Raw genomic sequence first — 18,151 nt, 5'->3', positions numbered from 1 at the left:
TAGTTTAAATGGGATTAAATTAACTTTATTTATTACTAAAGCCACACAATCTCTACTTTGCTGTGCAAAGGTTGGTATGTACTCACAAAAATGCACACACACAAATATTTACGCTAGTGCTGTCAAACGATTAAAATATTTAATCGCGATAAATCGCATTTATGTCATAGTTAACTCAAAATTAATCGCAAATTTGTATCTATTCTAAATGTCCCTTCGTTTATTTATTTTTTCCATCATTTTATTTTTATTTTAATGCCCTTATCAACATGGAAAAGTGGATTGGCTTGCTTTAAGCAAATGTTTTATTTTATTGAAAACCAACATTGCCAAACAGGGCGGTACAAAATAAAATTATAAAGTGCACATTTCAGGTAAACAAGGACTCAGCCTATAGTGCAGTTAAACCATGGCTTAATATTTTCTTTTTTTCAAGTTTGCTGGGAACATAGCAGTCAGGCCTCTTATTTCAGAAACAATGAACTGTAACAGTTAGGTTACCAATAAAAGGTAAGCCTACTACTTCTTTGCTTTCAGCCAGCTGCCTGTTGACATTTTCAGACAACAGTGAAGCTCGCTTCTTTTGCACAACACAACTTTTAAAAGTAAACTTTCCATTCAGAAGCTTTTTATCATCCATTTCGCCGTATTGCGCTCACCATTCACTCAAACCGTAACGTTAGCCTACTACACAGTTTGCGAGGCCAAAAAGAACGTTAATCTAAAAAAAAAAAAAAAAAAAAATTAACGGCGTTAAAATGGGTTTGCGTTAACGCCGTTAATAACGCGTTAAACTGACAGCACTAATTTACACTAAATTGTTTTTCACTAGCATAGTTTAAATATGATTACATGAACTTTATTTAAATTATTAAATGTATTTATTTAAAGATTTAAAAAAAAAAATGATTTTAAAAAGCCACACTAATAAGTGAATATTTACAATACATACACAACATACATGCTATTACATTATATTACAGCATTAGAGCATAAAAGACATCGATCATTAAAGAAAGTGTAACTGTTGGTCATAGTTGACAAAGTTACACGTACTAGTATTGAAGTTAAAATATTAAAGTAAAAAAAGTTACAGTAATAAAGTAATTCTCTAACTAGTACTACGTCACTAAACTAAATACTCTTGAATTTGCAAATAATTAAACAGCAATACAAATACATCTTTACCATTGCAGTTCTTCCTGCCATGTGATGAAGTTCTTGTTTCACAAAGCGCATGGTTAGGGCTCTTTCGTGTGAGTGCACCGGTGTGTCTTTAATTGACCCGTAGAAGTAAAGGTCTTGCCACACTGAGTGCAGTGGTACGGCCTCTCTCCTGTGTGAGTGCGCTGGTGTGCTTTGAGAGTTCCCTCTTGAGTAAAGCTCTTGCCACACTGAGTGCAGTGGTACGGCCTCTCTCCTGTGTGAGTGCGCTGGTGTAGTTTGAGATGATGCTCTTGAGTAAAGGTCTTGCCACACTGAGTGCAGTGGTACGGCCTCTCTCCTATGTGAATGCGCTGGTGTAGTTTGAGAGTTCCCTCTAGAGTAAAGCTCTTGCCACACTGAGTGCAGTGGTACGGCCTCTCTCCTGTGTGAGTGCGCTGGTGTCGTTTCAGATTTCCCCCAACAGTGAAGCTCTTGCCACACTGAGTGCAATGGTACGGCCTCTCTCCTGTGTGAGTGCGCTGGTGTAGTTTGAGACTTCCCCCCTCAGTAAAGCTCTTGCCACACTGAGTGCAGTGGTACGGCCTCTCTCCTGTGTGAGTGCGCTGGTGTTGTTTGAGATGTGCCTCTCGAGTAAAGGTCTTGCCACACTGAGTGCAGTGGTGACTTCTCTTGTCATTCGCTCCTTCCTGTTGTGAAGAGGGGTTAGGGGCGACTTTACTGGATGTTGACCTGGACGGCACAGTTAAATGTTTTTGTTTGTGTTGGGCACCGCTTCTGGAAGGTGCCAAAGTCTCTGGTCTGATCTCTCCAGACCTCAGCAGTCGCACGTACTCGTCCGTGTGGCTCCTCTTGATGTGCTTGTGGAGGTAGATTTGAGCCGTGTAGGAAAACAGACACAAGGAGCACGAGAACACCTGAGACGCCGACACCTCTGACAGAAAGAACAAAGAGAAAGATGACATTTAGGTTCAGGCAAAGAAACATGTTGGATGTAAAATTTACATAAAAGTACATACATACATTTTAACCATTTCTTTTCCAACATTTCTTACTGTCATTCATTTCAATATTCTCATCATCTTATATCCACTCATCAGTGATTCAGGTCTGTGATGCAGAATTGCTCTTTAACATTCTTTTATATTCAAGTTCTTTCACAGCAGGTGAAGCTGAGATGTTTGCTGAGTCGTCCGACCCTCTCTGTTCTAACAAGGGCGGTGTGATCTCACTAGATGAGGTTGGCCTAGATGGCAGATTTAGTTCAAAGCATGTGGAGCGGAGATGGTTGCTGCTACCTTTGAACAGACAGTATTTCAGGTGTAACATTGTGATGTACCTTTGGCGCTACTCTTGATGTCCCACAGGTAGTCGAAGGTGATGCCCAGGTCTCTGGCGTAGTCCTCTCCATACCAGACCAGCAGCTCCTCTCCAGGGGCGATGGTCTTACCGCAGCGATACACAATCCCCCCTCTGTACTGAAACGCCACCAGGTTCTGCTCCTCACCGTCACGAGCGCAGTTCACATACCTGATGGAGAAACCAGAGATTGAAAATGACACAGAAGAGATAAGTGTAAATACTAGTTCTACAACTTAAATATAAATATAAAGCACGGTGTGAAATACGCAGAGCTGCCAGCATTGTGTTTCAGAAAGTAGTAGCAAGCCGAGCGGAGCGAGGTGGAAATGTTTTAGGCTGGGGGTCTGGGGGCGGCTGAGGCCCCCAGAAGCCAGAGACTTTACGTGATCTGAGATGCAATCTAGGTCATATTAGGATATGTTTTTCTGCAAAAAACGGCAGTATTTTGAGTGTATAATTCTTCTTTTCCCTGTACTGTTGCACACAATTATACACAGACATACACAAAAAGGTGTTTTATTACCCAAACACATGAAATAATACTGAATTACCAAATACAGTACTGAAAATGTAGTGTCAGATGGTGGTCACTAAGCACTGAACATTAGAGCGTTCAACCTAAAATAAGTATTAATATTTCTTTACTGATCTGTGCTATAAATGTAATTTCTGTATGATTACAATCATTTTAAGCATTATTATTAAGCATTTGATTTTTACAATCAAAATCGCTGAATTTGCGCATGCCCTGTTCAAACAGAACGGAGATACGCAAGGTGAGACAGTGACGAGCTGCGCCTCATCTCAGATTGTGCAATCCCTCACAAACTGGGATGAGCGCATGCCTTTAGCTTTCTCATTGTCTGTCACCACTGTAATATTTAGATAGATAAATACTTTATTCATCCCGAGGGAAATTTTGAAAATTTGTAGGCACATTTATTATATGTCCCTTCTATCCATAGAATAGGTCATGTATTTCACGTAGTGAAGAACCTATTTAGCAGTGAAAAAGCACAGAGGGGAGGCAAACAGTACCTCTGCCTCAATGAAGGGGGCGTGCGAGAGCCTGGAAACTGGATTTTCAATCGAAACGTGAAGTGATAAATAATGGGAAACCAATGCCGGAGCTAAAAGGTTTGCTTCAAACGACGGACAGAAGATAACACGATCGACTACTCAGATTGAAAGCCAAATTGCTTTTTGGAACCTCAAGAATTGATTTGGCTTTGGACGAACACCGGAGACTAAATATTAACAAGGGGGGGGGGGGGGGCTTCTCACCCCTCATTCGCTAACATTACATTGATATCAGCCCTTGCTCCGTTGATTTCACATTATTTCTCTGAGGATTGTTTAATGTCTATGTGAAGCCATTTAACATCATACAAGAGGTTGTGATCACTTTGAACCCAAGACTGCTTTTTATTGGTGAGCTGATTTTGAGAAATTAAACTTTGCAGCTAAGGTTGTGTTTCCTGTTTGCTATGGTTATGTAGTTGCTATGCTAGCTAGGATAACTAGCTAGCTAAGGGAACTTTAATCAACATTAAACTATTTAAATGGAAGAGTTCAATTTGCATGAAATGATAGCTAGTTATCTAGCTGATGTTATAGTCTCCTCGATTTAACTCAAACAATTATAATGGGAAAAGGTAGAAACCCTCAGGGTGCCTGTACAACTTCGTATGAAATAGTTCATATTCATGAGTGCATATTCACAGATATTTACACAAGTTCATCACAAGCTAGCAGCTGCCAACTGTATGTACCTTACCTATGTGTGTTGATAAGAATGCTGATGTGAAATATGAAAAACAACCAGTAGTCGATGTGCAAGTTGCAAATTGAATGGTGATTTAAGCTACTTAAGGGTTTATATATTTGTAAATCTGACTCTGACAGATCACCAGCTCTCTCACCAGCCACGAACCTCACCGCACGCTACTGGTCTACATGTGTAGAATTCCTCATCAGCCGCGGGAATTCTTAAACTACAAAACAGCATAGCATCCTGGTCAAGGTAGTGACGGCATTAAAAATAATAAAGTACCCCGAACCTATTGGCTCTGCCTACGCAAGGGACGAATCATAATACGGCTTATATGTGAGCTTTAGGGCTGGTTGGATGTCAACACATGCACGTGGCTGCCTGCTAGATGAATGATATCGATTTGTTGGGTAATGCGTAGGATATTTAAGTCAAGCGTAGCAGCGTAATTGGGGCCTGGAAATCGTATCTGCTACGCCACAATCGTGTATGTTGGCAGCTCTGAATACGTGACTTATATCAGTGACAGATCAGAAGACAGCAACAAGAACAGCAGATAGGAAAGAGACAGACTTAAAGGTGTAGTCTGCGACTTGCGAAAGGTTGCTGATATTTGAGCTCAACAGCCAATGTGCTCCTGGATCAGCGTGTTGATTGGCTGGAATTGGGTAAAGTTGTACTATTGAGACACACACTGAACGGCCAGCCAGAGGAGAGAGAAGAGCAATGTGCTGAATCTGGCAGAAAGTGTGGATTAGAATCACAGACTGGACCTTCAAGTGAAAGAATCAAGAGGAAATAAAGAAGGACGTAACCTCATCCAGTTGGAGTGAGTTTCTCTCTTTGCGTCTATGTACTCATCTACATGTCGGCTCTTGTATGTCTGTGGAAACATTGAATCAAACACTGTCACCTGTTTCAGCACAGAGGAGTTAAACACTTTTTTTTTGGAATCAGTTTTTCAGACTGGAAGCATTTATTGTTTAGAAACACCATTTGATCCCTCACCACCCAGGAGTATCCGCTCTCTATGGCCTCGTCCCTGTCCATCACCTCTCCCTCATAGGGGCCAAAGTGCGCCCCTCTGGGCACCGTCTGACCCTGGTTGAACACCCCCAGACCTGCGTTTGGAATGTTGGACTCGCTGACCACCAGTCCAGGTGGCAGGGTGAGTCTGGCTCGGTCTGGGACCCCTATAGGAGCTGGGGTGTCAGGGATGAAGTTAGGGGGGCCATGGACCCCACACTCATCAATGTAGAAAGACTCACAGTCCTCACAGTCTGCAGAGAAAAGAAACGAATCAGAGATCATTTACTGATATTATGATGCAACCTAAAGATGTACCATCATTCTGTTGTAAAACTCAATAACCAGCAACTGTGAAAACATCTATTTAAAATGGCTGAAAACGGTATGAACAGGGTTCTTGCATCATTTCAAAAGTAAAATTGAATGCTTTTTAAGACCTTTTTAAGACCTCAACAAATATAATTTAAGACCCAAAAATGTCACAAAACAACACAATGCATTGCATGAAGGAATCATATCGAATAATGAAAATAATAACTGTTTGAAAACATTAATGTTATCACATGACTTCATGAGAGAAACCAATGAATAGAGAGGTCCATTGTTTTGTAACATCCCAAATTCATCATCAGTAGTCCAGAATCGCAAATGAAGGTCCATTTGTTTGCTCTTTGTCGTTTTATTCATACTTTCGTCAAACATGACAACATATGGTTTCTCACTAACGCTGCACGATAGCTCCTTCTTGATGAATGAAGCGATGCCATATTTGGCGACATATGCCGTTTTTTTTTCACCACAGGTGAATGACTTTGCAAGCTGCGAATCGGGGAACGGCAGCAAAGACGCCACGTATGTCATCGTTAGATTTAAATGAATTGTGCCTCGTCACAGTATGGAGAACCCACAGTACCTCTGCCTTTTGGGTGTCTGGCGGTGAAATGAAACTTGTTACAGCCGACTGAGAGGTGGCGTCTGAACTTGTATCGTCGTTAGTAGGGATGGGTATCGTTTGGGTTTTTTCCGATACCAGTGCTAAACCGATACTTTTAAAACGATACCGGTGCATAAACGGTGCCTGAACCGATACTTTTTTTAAAGCACAAAGCGACGATTGACGACATTAAAGAAAGGCTTTTTTTATTGCCAAGGCAATTTTTTTTCTTCAAATTGAACAATATATTAACTGTTTAAAGTATATTATAAATATAAATACATACAAAACACTTGGCTTCCAACTACAGCTTCAAACTTTTTAACTTCAAACTATGAACATTATATTAACTGTAAACAACAGTTTATAGTATACTTAAATAAATATAAATAAATACAAAAAACAGCTTCAAACTTCTTTTGCAAAAATAGTATTATTGGAGTCAAAAATGTATTATTTTGTTTGCATTCATTTCATGAAATTTCACCATTTTATGATTTGTTTATACCTATCTTTTCTATGTTGTTTATAGTTAATCTTGTTACTTGAACACACTGAGTACGAGAAAATGTGTACTGCCCCTTTAAGAGACTACCTTTAGCTGTGATCTCCGTTTATTTTCCAGTCTTCGGTTGCTGATCTGCCGTTGACTCTTGCCTTCTCTCCCCTCTTTTCACGCAATTGTTTTGTTGCATTTGCTGCACGTCGCGATGTTTTAATCTTTTTGTGCGAAATACAGCCACACTTTTGACCGTTTACCTTTCGGTATTTTCTCTGTTAAAAGGTTGATGGCTAGTTCTGTTTGTGCTTGTTCTGTGAAATGCTGCCTGCTCTTCACTGTCATAAGACTGTTGCTATGAAAACACCAATGAGCGTGAGCGACACAGGAAAACGTTTACATTGGGAGCTGGGGCAGTTTTACATGTGCCCCATGGAATCTGCCTAGCGACCGTGTTCAATTGGCTTAGGCACCGAAATGAAGCACCGAAATCTGCGTTGCACTTCCCTATCTTCTTTGCATTTTGAACCTCACATCGACAACCGCGTAATGGCGACACGCAGCCTGACGTCAGCGTCTGTAGCCGACCTACCGTAAACAGCTATTAAATTGCGGAGACTCAATTCACACAATACTAAATTAATCAACTATGAGATGTTTTACGATGCGCCACTGTGCTTTCTCATCGTCATTAAGCGCACCGGCAAAAAAATTAATACCTACAGACACTTTACGTGAAATTTAAGACAATTTAAGACCTTAATTACCCGAATTTTAATTTAAGACATTTTAAGACTTTTTAAGGACCCGCGGGAACCCTGATGAAGTCATCAGCAGATCAACCTTTAGATTTGGGAAGTTAAGAGGAGAAAAGAGGACAATGAACAATTATACTGTTGAAATTCAGTGATATTACTGCACTTACACCAGTCATTGAAAAGAGGGCTAGATAGAGAGAAAGAGAGAGATTGTGTCAAGTGGAAAGGTAGCAGTAAGAGCAACTCACAGAGGTAATCTTCATCTTTGGGCTCCTCTTCCTCTGTGTAGCTCACTCTGGGTCTGCTGCGCAGGCTGCCTCCACGCTTGTAGCTGTTCAACTGGCCATTCTGCTGTTTCAACCACTCTCTCTTTGACACTCCTGACACACACATAATACAAAAAGACAAACACAATGCATAAAAGAAAACAAACTTTTAAAATGATTTGTTGCTCACCTTTACTATTCATTGGGCAAGCTATCAAGTAATCCCCCCTCTTTTGAAATGACTGCTTTATGTATCTAGATCTGCCATACATACTGTTTACTATATATATGTGTGTGTGTGTGTAGATTTCCATTTTGGCTGCCTCCACCCTAACTGGTCTTTCTGCTGTTTCTCTCTTAGACACACCTGACACACACACACACAAAACAGTCTTGTGAAACCAATTTGCTGTTTGCCTTTATTGCTCATACAGCAAACTGTGATCTGCCTTCTTCCGCTCAACTACTTTATGTCCAAATACTGACCTATGTTTGTGACCTGTGTGTGTGTGTGTGTATACTCTCCTGTGTAAAAACCCTCTCACCAGGTCTCTTTGCTGTTGGGTCTTGCTCTCTCCCTCCCTGTCCATCCACACTCTCCACGCCGTCTCTCTCTCCACCCTGGTCTGAGTCTGTTCTGGGGACCTGAGGAGGAACAGGAGCGAGTTCTGTCTGAGAGTTCGATCAGCAAGCACGAGTTCTGTCTGAGAGTTTGATCAGCAAACACGAGTTCTGTCTGAGAGTTCGATCAGCAAACATGAGTTCTGTCTGAGAGTTCGATCAGCAAACATGAGTTCTGTCCCGTTTATGCATATGTTCTGTATGTGTGAGTTAGTGTGTTTTACTGTAAGGCCTGAGGACACTGAGCATTGCTGCTGATAGGTTGAAAACTGATTTCTATTCTATAGTGTGAGTGCTTATGAGACCTGTTTGCTTTCCTCTCCCTCTATGGTTCTGTCCCTAAGGAACAGGAGCTACTGTTCTGTTTGTGTGTGTCATGGCTTTCCCTACTAAGGATCGGGATTTTCTGACTATAAGTCAACTAGTGAACAAACGCTCAACATTTCCCACTTTCTGTAGTGTCTAGTGCTCTACCTGTTCACCTAACTTAATGTCTTCATACTCTTTTCTGATTGGCTGACGGGTGTCTGATATTTCAGTATAACGGGACACCTAAGCAGCAGATCGGGTCAAGTCACTCAGTAAACTAGGAATGGTAACCATGACAACTATAGTAAATAACATTTGACTGATAAGATGCCCATCAGTATCTCTAATACAGCGAGTATTTTTAGGCAGTCAATCCAGTGAATGAACAGAAACCATGAACAGTATTCTGTCATGTTGTCCAGTACTATAAAAACAATAAATTGTTGCTTCATGTCATGGAGTTCTTTGTCTCCATCTCAGGACTCGACACTTACTTTTTTAAGGAGCACGTGTGCACAGGAGAAAATGAGGGCGGCCAATAGCCACGTTTTTATTATCTGGCCAAATCCGGGCGAGCTAGTGCGTGCCACGGCTGATTACCAGTCAAGGAGAAAATCGAAAAACATTCTATGGCAACTGGACCGGGTCATATAGGCTACAATGTATTTTACAAGTTCATTACATTATCATTTGTATTAGAGGAAATTATGGGGGCATTCTTTGCCCCTCTCCTAGTGATATCAGGGGCAAAATTATATTTCCTAGGGTTAGTTTTGCCCTTTGCCCTCGTGTATTTCCGACGCTGCTTCCTATCTATCCTCATAAGGACGGCCAAAAAGTTTAGCTGTTCACCTGAGATGGCAGGGCAGGAGCTGGGGGCTGGGTGTTCACCTGAGATGGCAGGGCAGGAGCTGGGGGCTGGGTGTTCACCTGAGATGGCAGGGCAGGAGCTGGGGGGCTGGGTGTTCACCTGAGATGGCAGGGCAGGAGCTGGGGGCTGGGTGTTCACCTGAGATGGCAGGGCAGGAGCTGGGGGCTGGGTGTTCACCTGAGATGGCAGGGCAGGAGCTGGGGGCTGGGTGTTCACCTGAGACGGCAGGGCAGGAGCTGGGGGCTGGGTGTTCACCTGAGACGGCAGGGCAGGAGCTGGGGGCTGGGTGTTCACCTGAGACGGCAGGGCAGGAGCTGGGGGCTGGGTGTTCACCTGAGATGGCAGGGCAGGAGCTGGGGGCTGGGTGTTCACCTGAGATGGCAGGGCAGGAGCTGGGGGCTGGGTGCGCCTCACGGGTTAGGGTTTATATAACAGTCCTGCAATAAATTCCCTTTCATGATTGTTATAATGTTAAGTTTATATCATAACAGTTTAAGAGAGGTGACGTTTCAACTGTATGATGTTGGATTGCACATGATGAGCATTTCTTATTTCTCTGTCTGGTAAGATGATTTCAAATCTTTAGCTGTATGCTGACCTGGAGGTCTCCTCTCCAAACTGGGTGTCCACTCTTCATCTGAGTCGGTGCTGTCAGCAGTGGGTGCTCTCGCCAACGTCTCCCTTCTGGCCCGGCCCTTCTTCATGAAGGCTGGAGGAGTGGAGGACAAACCTGACGGGGGGAATGACAGGGAAAAAAGCCAAGAGGCAGGCAGGAAGGCAGACAGGTCAAGGCAGAGAGACAGACAGATACTGTATGACGTGTGGTTTACAACTCTGAAATCATAGTGTACATTGGCAAAATACAGACAGACTACCACAGATATTTAAGTTGAATTATTTGGCAGAAGCTTTTGTAAAAAGCATTAGTATTATAAAGATATAATTAATGTTATTGTTTTGTTATTAAAATAATTAGGGATGCACCGATACCGATACCAGTATCGGTGCCGATACTTCGTTAAAATACTCGTACTCGTTTGTGAATTGCCGATACCAAGCACCGATACCACTCATCAGTATTTCACTGCATCAAACTGGCCGGTCTATGCTGACACAAAATGTGATTTATTGTCCTACCTGTCCTACCACTCTCTGCCAGACTAGTAAGTAGCTTAATTGCCATCTTGTGTTGCATTTGCTTGATGTTTGACTGTGTTAGGAAAGTTTGTCATAGTGTCAAAGTATTTCAGTATACAGGTTTCGCTAAATTTAGCTGGTAGCATCTCGTTAGCGATTAGCAATTTCATTGTGCTGCCTTAACGGCGATTTGGGCTCATTTTAAGATAAATGATGACGACAGGAGTAAGGCACAGTATAAGATCTGCACTGCTACGGTGTCGAGGGGCGGAAAGGAAAGTACTTCGTTTAACACAAGCAATTTGATTAAACATCTGAAGACACACCATAGTGCTAAGTACACAGAGTTCACTGATGCTAGTGGCGCAAGACCGAAGCAACCAATCTTAACTGACGTCTTGCAAAAGAAAAAAACGCACACGCACACACAGAGAGAGAGGTAGAGAGAAAGACTGTGCCACATAGGTTAAGTGATTGTTTGTGTAGCCTTCTTGAGCAGGAGATTCTTCTGATCCTTTTGTAACTGAAATGTGCTCTTGTGCTAATCCAGTAATAGTTCTGTTCACTTTTTGTTAAGCAGACTGTGTTGTTAACTATGCAGCAAATTGAATTGCCTTTTATCTGGTTATATTTGCATTTTGTCTAATGTGATGATATTGTCTGTTTGAAGGCTTTTTTTGTGTGTTAAAACCAGAAAGCTCTGTTTATTTTTGGCTTGGGATAGCCTTCTGTTAATTTTGTACTATAGGCTTGACATAATCTGGAGAGGAAAAAATAAGATCTGCCTCCAAATGAATTGCATTTTCATGGAGACCAAATCTAAGAAGTACCGGTATCGGTACTCGGTATCGGCAAGTACACAAATAAAAATACTCGTACTCGTATCGGTTTGTAAAAAAGTGGTATCGGTGCATCCCTAAAAATAATCTAATTTTGTCAAAGGCTCAGTACAGCTCAGGGTAAAAAACTGAAACTGTGACGTAATGGCTACCTATGGCCAGCATGGCCAGGTGGTTCCTCTTCATGTTTTTGAAGCGCACCTTCTCCCATTCGGCCAGCCGCGCCCACTCGGTCTGCGTGAAGTGCATTCTGAGGCCATTGAAACTCTCCTAGGATGCAGACACACACGACTCAGAGACAGGTGCAGTAAAGCAGAATGCGTGTGTGTGTGTGTACATGAGTGATTGTGTGTGTGTGAGTGAATGTGTGTATGTGAGTGTGTGTACATGAGTGATTGTGTGTGGGTTTTGTGTGATGCAGGGTGCAGATAGTAGAGATGACGGAAAGTGTAGCAGCAAGTGTAGTAATATTGCTGAGCTCTACTGACCTCATCAGATGAACTCATGGTTTGGAGGTATGTTTCTCAGACCTTGCTGTCACAGGAGTTGACTAGCTGAAAAGGTATTTGACCTAGAAAACAAAAAAATACCCCAAAACACTTGATCATCAATGGTTCTTTATGTTAGCAAAATTACATTAAAAAACAATAACCTTTTTAAAGTTTTTACAAATAAGAATTAGTCTTCTCATATAAAAGTTACCTTGAAATACACAAATGTTATCAAAGTTTTCTTTAACTTTATCTAACGCCCCTCTCCAACAGTGCAAGTCAAATATGATTTCAGGGACCTCATTCGCATTCTCCTCATTAGGCTTTTCATTAGTTAAGAACTGCCGCTCTCAAACGTGTCCTGAGGTCCAGTCATGTCAGACTTTAGGGTTTGTGGAGTGAACGGAGTTCCGGTTGACTCGCATGTACACGGAGCTGGTCGAAAGCAGGCGTTAGCGCGCACACAAAGTGCATGTCCGCTCATGGTAAAGTGCAAGTGACAGAAACACCAAGCGTAGTTTGACTTCAGCAGTGACGAGGCTGCAGTTTCCTCATTCCACGCTACTTTGGAAAACCTAATTAACTGGGCCACTATCTTGATAACTAACATTCAGACTTTTTTCAGTCTAACATTGGCTAACTTTAAATTCGACTTGACAGAAAATTCTGCGCGCGGGGGCGAAGGCGTTTGAAAGCGACATAAAGAAGCCTCACGTTATTTATTTATTTATCCCAACAAACATAACCTGTGAGGAGAAATTTACACCAGAACAACCGAACCTACAAAAGATTGAGGCTACCACGACAATTTCTTACATTAAGTAACGTTATATGAGGTGTTAGGCCAGTGGTTCCCAACCTTTTTTGGCTTGTGACCCCACTTTGACACCACAAAGCTGTAGTGACCCCAGATATTCAAAATATTTGTTTTCAATCAAGTGGGCCTAATAGAATTACAAACTATGTTGCAAGTAAACGTTCATTTTAGACCACATTAAGTGAGGATTTTATGGGCTGCAAATTAATTAATTCTGAACAAACAATGACAAGGCTAAGTAGGCTACAAATATGAGCTAAATATGGGCTCACCATATTTAATGGGACGGTTGAGCTTGCACATCTCGCTGCAGCCTTTCAAAGTTGGGTGGTATAGTAGACAGAGTGCATCTCATCTCTGCCGTTACATCCAGTTGCGAACGGTACTTTGATTTCATGCACACAAGAGCACTAAATCCGGCTTCACACAAATATGTGCTTCCAAAAGGAACCAACAGTTTTAAAGCACACTGTGAGATCTCTGGGTACTCTTCTCTTGCGCCAAACCAGAATTCCTCCACCGCCACTCGCGAATGCAGCCCCTGTTGCGTTCTATCAAGTAAGATTTTGGTTTTCCCACATATTCTTTATGTGTTGTCTCAAAATGTCTTTTGAGCTTGTTGGGTTTCATGCTCTCGGTAGACAGGACATTACTACACAGCAGACATTTAGGCTTCTCCTCGTTGTTTTCAATTATGCTAGTAAATCCATACTGAAGGAATGTTTCATCATATTTTCGCTGTCTTTTTGGTGTCTGTTTCTGAGTTTCACTTGAAGATGTTGGCGACTTGCGTGGGTGAAGAAATCTTTCCATTTTCTTAATTGTATTTCTCTCGCTCTGATTTTCTTGCTAGCTAGCTTACTTTGCGCGCGGTTTATGTTTGATGTTATGTTTATGTTGATATGTGTGGTCGTGTGAATCAAGATATGCCGAGTGCCCGCATTTTATTTGAATTCGATTTTTATGAGGGGTTGTTTTGAATTGTGTGTGGTGTTTTTATTTTTATAATAAAAAAAAATATTGATATGTTTTTGCATTGATCACTTACTATTTCAGGCGACCCCATTTCAATTCCATGCGACCCCACTAGGGGTCACGACCCCAAGGTTGGGAACCACTGTGTTAGGCTATGGAGGACCAAACCTGCCATATTTATAAATGAATGAATGAATAAATAACTTTCCACTTCCATGCATTTAGACAGAAATAAATGAATAAATGTATTAGTTATAGCACAATTGTCAATCAATAGTTACTTATAATTTACATTTATGTATGTATTTATTTCTGTATTCATTCATTTATTTATTTATTTATTCATTCATTCATTCGTGCATTTATTTATTCATTGTTCCCAATATGATAATGAGAGGAGGCCAGTAGGCGTGGAAACTGACGTTCAGACATTTTGCAATCAATCCAGAGCCTTAGATTCAATCTAGCTATCTAGTGCAAGCACTTCCGCATTTTTCTGTAAGATCTGCATATAATATTTCAAGCTAGCTAATAACCTATAAAGATTCTTTATTATTGTTATTTATTCAGTCTAGGGCCAGAGACTGTGGAGAGATCTAGCTAGCTAGGTTGGTGACAATCTAGAGAACAGTACAGTAACGTAGCAGTGTGGAGCAAGATAGCTGCCAGTGACGTTATTGTTCAAGGGATGTGTGTGCGTGTTGCTGAAAGTATTTCACAGTCACTATAGCGATAACTTGCTTGTAAAATGATGATCCTGATGTAATGCTATGGCTTTGTATCAGATCGCCAGGTTATTGCTCTCAGGTTGTGCCTTATGCATACCTTGGGATACTCAGGAGTAGGTTGCCCATTCACAAAATGCTACAAAGATTTAAATAAAAAAAGTTCATAATGGCCTTTTGGGACATTTTGTTCAACATTGATACAGTATGTCAAGCTCCTGGCAACTAGCTGGCGTTTGCTATCGCTAGCTAGGATAGCTCAATGCGCAATTTTACAGACTGTAACATTAGCATTTTGACGGTAACATTAACATTTTGATTTTAACATTAACACATTTGTTGGAGAGACTAGTTATGTACTTCTGATGGTAATAATACTAGTTGCCATGAACCATAACTGTTTGGGGATGTTCTCTCAACTAGATAGTTAGTCATCATACCTAGCGATAGCGCAGTTCGCCAGATAGATAGCTAGTTAACTGCAAGCAGCTTAATTTATTTTGGAGCAGACATATGTGTATTTTGCGATATATTGAGTTGGGAGTGGGGTCTCCCACACTGTTTAATCCACAGCTGGCACCTTTCCTCCTGTGTTTTGGGCTTTGGAAATGCGAGAAAAAAACGACGTGTCCCTCTAATCTTGCAGGGTACCTTGTGTCAGATCTACAAGTCCCGTAGGCACACTGTTTCACCATGCTGCTCAGACCTCAAAGTTGTCGGACCTTCTTCTCTCAGTAGCGGTTGCTAAGGTATGATTGGATATACATTTTCATTTTCAACGAGATCGGCCAGCCTGGCCAAGTCTCTGGCAATTGTCCTTTTTCCATGACAGCAAGGTTAGGCTAACCTAATCGAATACAACGCGTTGAAAACGATTAGCCAATGGTGTGTCAAATACCGCCTACCTATTTTTGATTGACACATCTCATTAACATATTGAGATGAAGAAATACAGGAATGAATAAATAAATGAATGAATGAATGAATGAATGAATAAATAAATGAATACAGAAATAAATTAATGAATACAGAAATAAATGAATGAATGAATAAATAAATACATACATAAATACATACATAAATGTAAATTATAAGTAAATATTGATTGACAATTGTGCATTAATTAATACATGTATTCATTTATTTCTGTCTAAATGCATGGATGTGGACATTTATTTATTCATTCATCCATTTGTAAATATGGCAGGTTTGGTCCTCCATATTAGGCAGTTAGCCTAATTATCGATACTGATAATATAAGTTTTCTTCATTACAATAGAATAACTGCAGTATCTCGTCTCATTATTTAACAGCCCACGTCTAGTATAGGCTGGCTAAATAAAACTAACGTAATTTAATCCAGGCATTAGATAGCTAATTGACATTAGTTAGTTAACATTAGCTAACTAACATAACATTTTCTAGATTCCTGATATGCTGGCTAACAGTAAACCGCAGACTAACGGTCATTTTTGGCTAACTGTAAAGGCGAAGAGTGAACAGTTGAACTTTAACTTACTGCTAACGTAGTCGGTGTTCATTTTATATTTCAATATCACCAACCTGCTGTAATGCGCTGCACGATTAAACTAACGGCTCTCGATGCAAAGACGCTCAGCAAACCTGTGCTTCTTCCGTCTCCGTCGCCTCACTTCTGGTGTCAGTTGGGTCGATAACTGACGCCGATTCTCCTCAGAGAGCCGCTGAGGGCCAGTCACAGGTATATACCACGCTCGAGAACACTCGTTTCGCGCTTAAAAGAAACATCCAATGAAGTTCGTGGGTTCGCGGATCTCTTGACGCTTGTTATGAAATGAGTCAAATTATCAGTTTGTATTCTTAACCAGTCCATCATACATACATCAGACCTTTCCACTTAAATTTCAATGCTGCTGCGGTGGATATTTGTCTACACCACAGAAATGAACCAAGAAAACTCATAGTATAGTAAGAAAATAAAGTATGCCCTACTATGAAGCAGCTGGTTTGAGTTTAATGTGTGAATTATTCTAGGACATCTGTTTGTCTCCGAGACAAGTCCAATAACATTAATTAACGCAACTCATGATTACAACATGAACAGACAACATTTGAGATGTAAACAAATCTGCGAAGCACAAATATGTTTGCCTGTAAGTGAGGATACAAGGGTGTGAAATGATACATTTTGTGTGTGAATTGATCAGTGTCTGTAAAGATAACACATTCTGGAGCTAATGCCTTGTACTGTCTGCAGAATCCAAGGCATCAGCCCTACTCTCACTATTTAATATCTATCCCATAAGGTTACAAACGTAAACTTTGCAGTTGTTCATCATCTCATCCTTTAAGACTTCATCAACAGAAATTGGTTAGAGTTAGACCAATCTATTTCTGGTGAACATTTGAATTGCTCATGCTATTACAAAGTTAGTACTTTTTAATTAGTGAATATAACTCTATTAGTCTACTGTGTGTGTATGTGTAACAGGTTAAAGAAGGAGAAATACTTTTGCAACCTTTCATTTTCTATTTTGTGTCTATATGAGTTTATTTCACCAAAATCTTGTATTTGTTCAGCCATTTCATGGTAGCTAATAGGTATTGGGAGAATTATTTGTTGGGTTAGTGCGCCCTCTATTGGATGGTGGTGGCTATATGCTGCATTTTCGCGTTCCTTTGTCAGTCTGTATTCTGCTTGGCTGAGAGAGGTACGTGTCCACACTGTAGTGCAATGTAAATGTGAAATATATGTGTTCTAACTTAAGTTTTAGTGCACATGGTGATTTGTACATGTGTTTTATCATGAGTGCACACAAAGTTAGTCGAGTTGTTTTGAGAGCTTTGCTGTTTTGATAGCTTGGGGGATGCTGACATAGCTTACCTTGTGTTACAAGTTACAAGTTACAAGTCTTTTATTTGTCTGAGCCACCTATCTAATGTTAGCATGCTACTACTCACAAGGTAAACAGCTTGCTAGTGGCGTGATTGGTTTGTTGACCACAACCCCATGCGCCAGACTCCTCCTCCGCCATCCGTTGGATCAACGCATTCCAACACGTACGTGTGTGAGTGTGCTGTTACGTTGGTCTTCCGAAGTCCGTAAGAACACATTTCAGAAGACACTTCAGAACATTTTCGAAAAATAGGCACTATTTGTGTGAATACAGATCGCCGATGGCCAGTCCGCCCCTGGCTGCCGCCCTGATGAAAACAACACGATGTCCTGTGTCTTTCTTTTAAAAAAACACACTTTATCTCCACTCCTCCTTCAGGTGAGGTCATCATATGTATGCTTTACCTGTTCAGCATGTAATCAGGTGAGGTCATCGTATGTATGTGTTACCTGTTCAGCATATTTGTAGGTAATCAGGTGAGGTCATCATATGTATGCGTTACCTGTTCAGCATGTAGGTAATCAGGTGAGGTCATCAAATGTATGCGTTACCTGTTCAGCATGTAATCAGGTGAGGTCATCATATGTATGCATTACCTGTTCAGCATGTAATCAGGTGAGGTCATCATATGTATGCGTTACCTGTTCAGCATGTAGGTAATCAGGTGAGGTCATCATATGTATGCGTTACCTGTTCAGCATGTAGGT

The 18,151-nt window shown here is 41.0% G+C and overlaps 1 protein-coding gene across 1 annotated transcript; it reads right to left on the bottom strand.

Annotated features, from left to right (window-relative positions):
- Positions 1 to 1,241: 1,241 nt before the first annotated feature.
- On the bottom strand, positions 1,242 to 11,809 carry LOC116224724 (histone-lysine N-methyltransferase PRDM9-like). Its single transcript, XM_042710505.1, has 8 exons — positions 11,713 to 11,809; positions 10,183 to 10,314; positions 7,766 to 7,894; positions 5,306 to 5,577; positions 5,113 to 5,180; positions 2,492 to 2,694; positions 2,220 to 2,246; positions 1,242 to 2,098 (listed from the first exon to the last, which is right to left on the bottom strand). The coding sequence occupies exons 1-8, from the start codon at positions 11,807 to 11,809 to the stop codon at positions 1,242 to 1,244; spliced, it is 1,785 nt and encodes a 594-aa protein (XP_042566439.1).
- Positions 11,810 to 18,151: the final 6,342 nt, after the last annotated feature.

The sequence above is a fragment of the Clupea harengus genome, chromosome 18, assembly GCF_900700415.2.
Source record: "Clupea harengus chromosome 18, Ch_v2.0.2, whole genome shotgun sequence".
Taxonomy (NCBI): domain Eukaryota; kingdom Metazoa; phylum Chordata; class Actinopteri; order Clupeiformes; family Clupeidae; genus Clupea; species Clupea harengus.
Note: the sequence above shows the minus strand (reverse complement) of the source record. Positions and strands in the feature narration are given on the sequence as shown.

What these genes read in the sequence shown, in the direction of transcription:
- LOC116224724 (XM_042710505.1), bottom strand. Translation starts at nt 11,809, where the DNA reads ATGCACTTCACGCAGACCGAGTGGGCGCGGCTGGCCGAATGGGAGAAG. An exon ending in AGAGCGGATACTCCTGGGTG is followed by an intron (nt 5,181 to 5,305) that starts GTGAGGGATCAA and finishes ATGTTTCCACAG; the next exon opens with ACATACAAGAGCCGACATGT. An exon ending in ACTCACTCCAACTGGATGAG is followed by an intron (nt 2,695 to 5,112) that starts GTTACGTCCTTC and finishes TTTCTCCATCAG; the next exon opens with GTATGTGAACTGCGCTCGTG.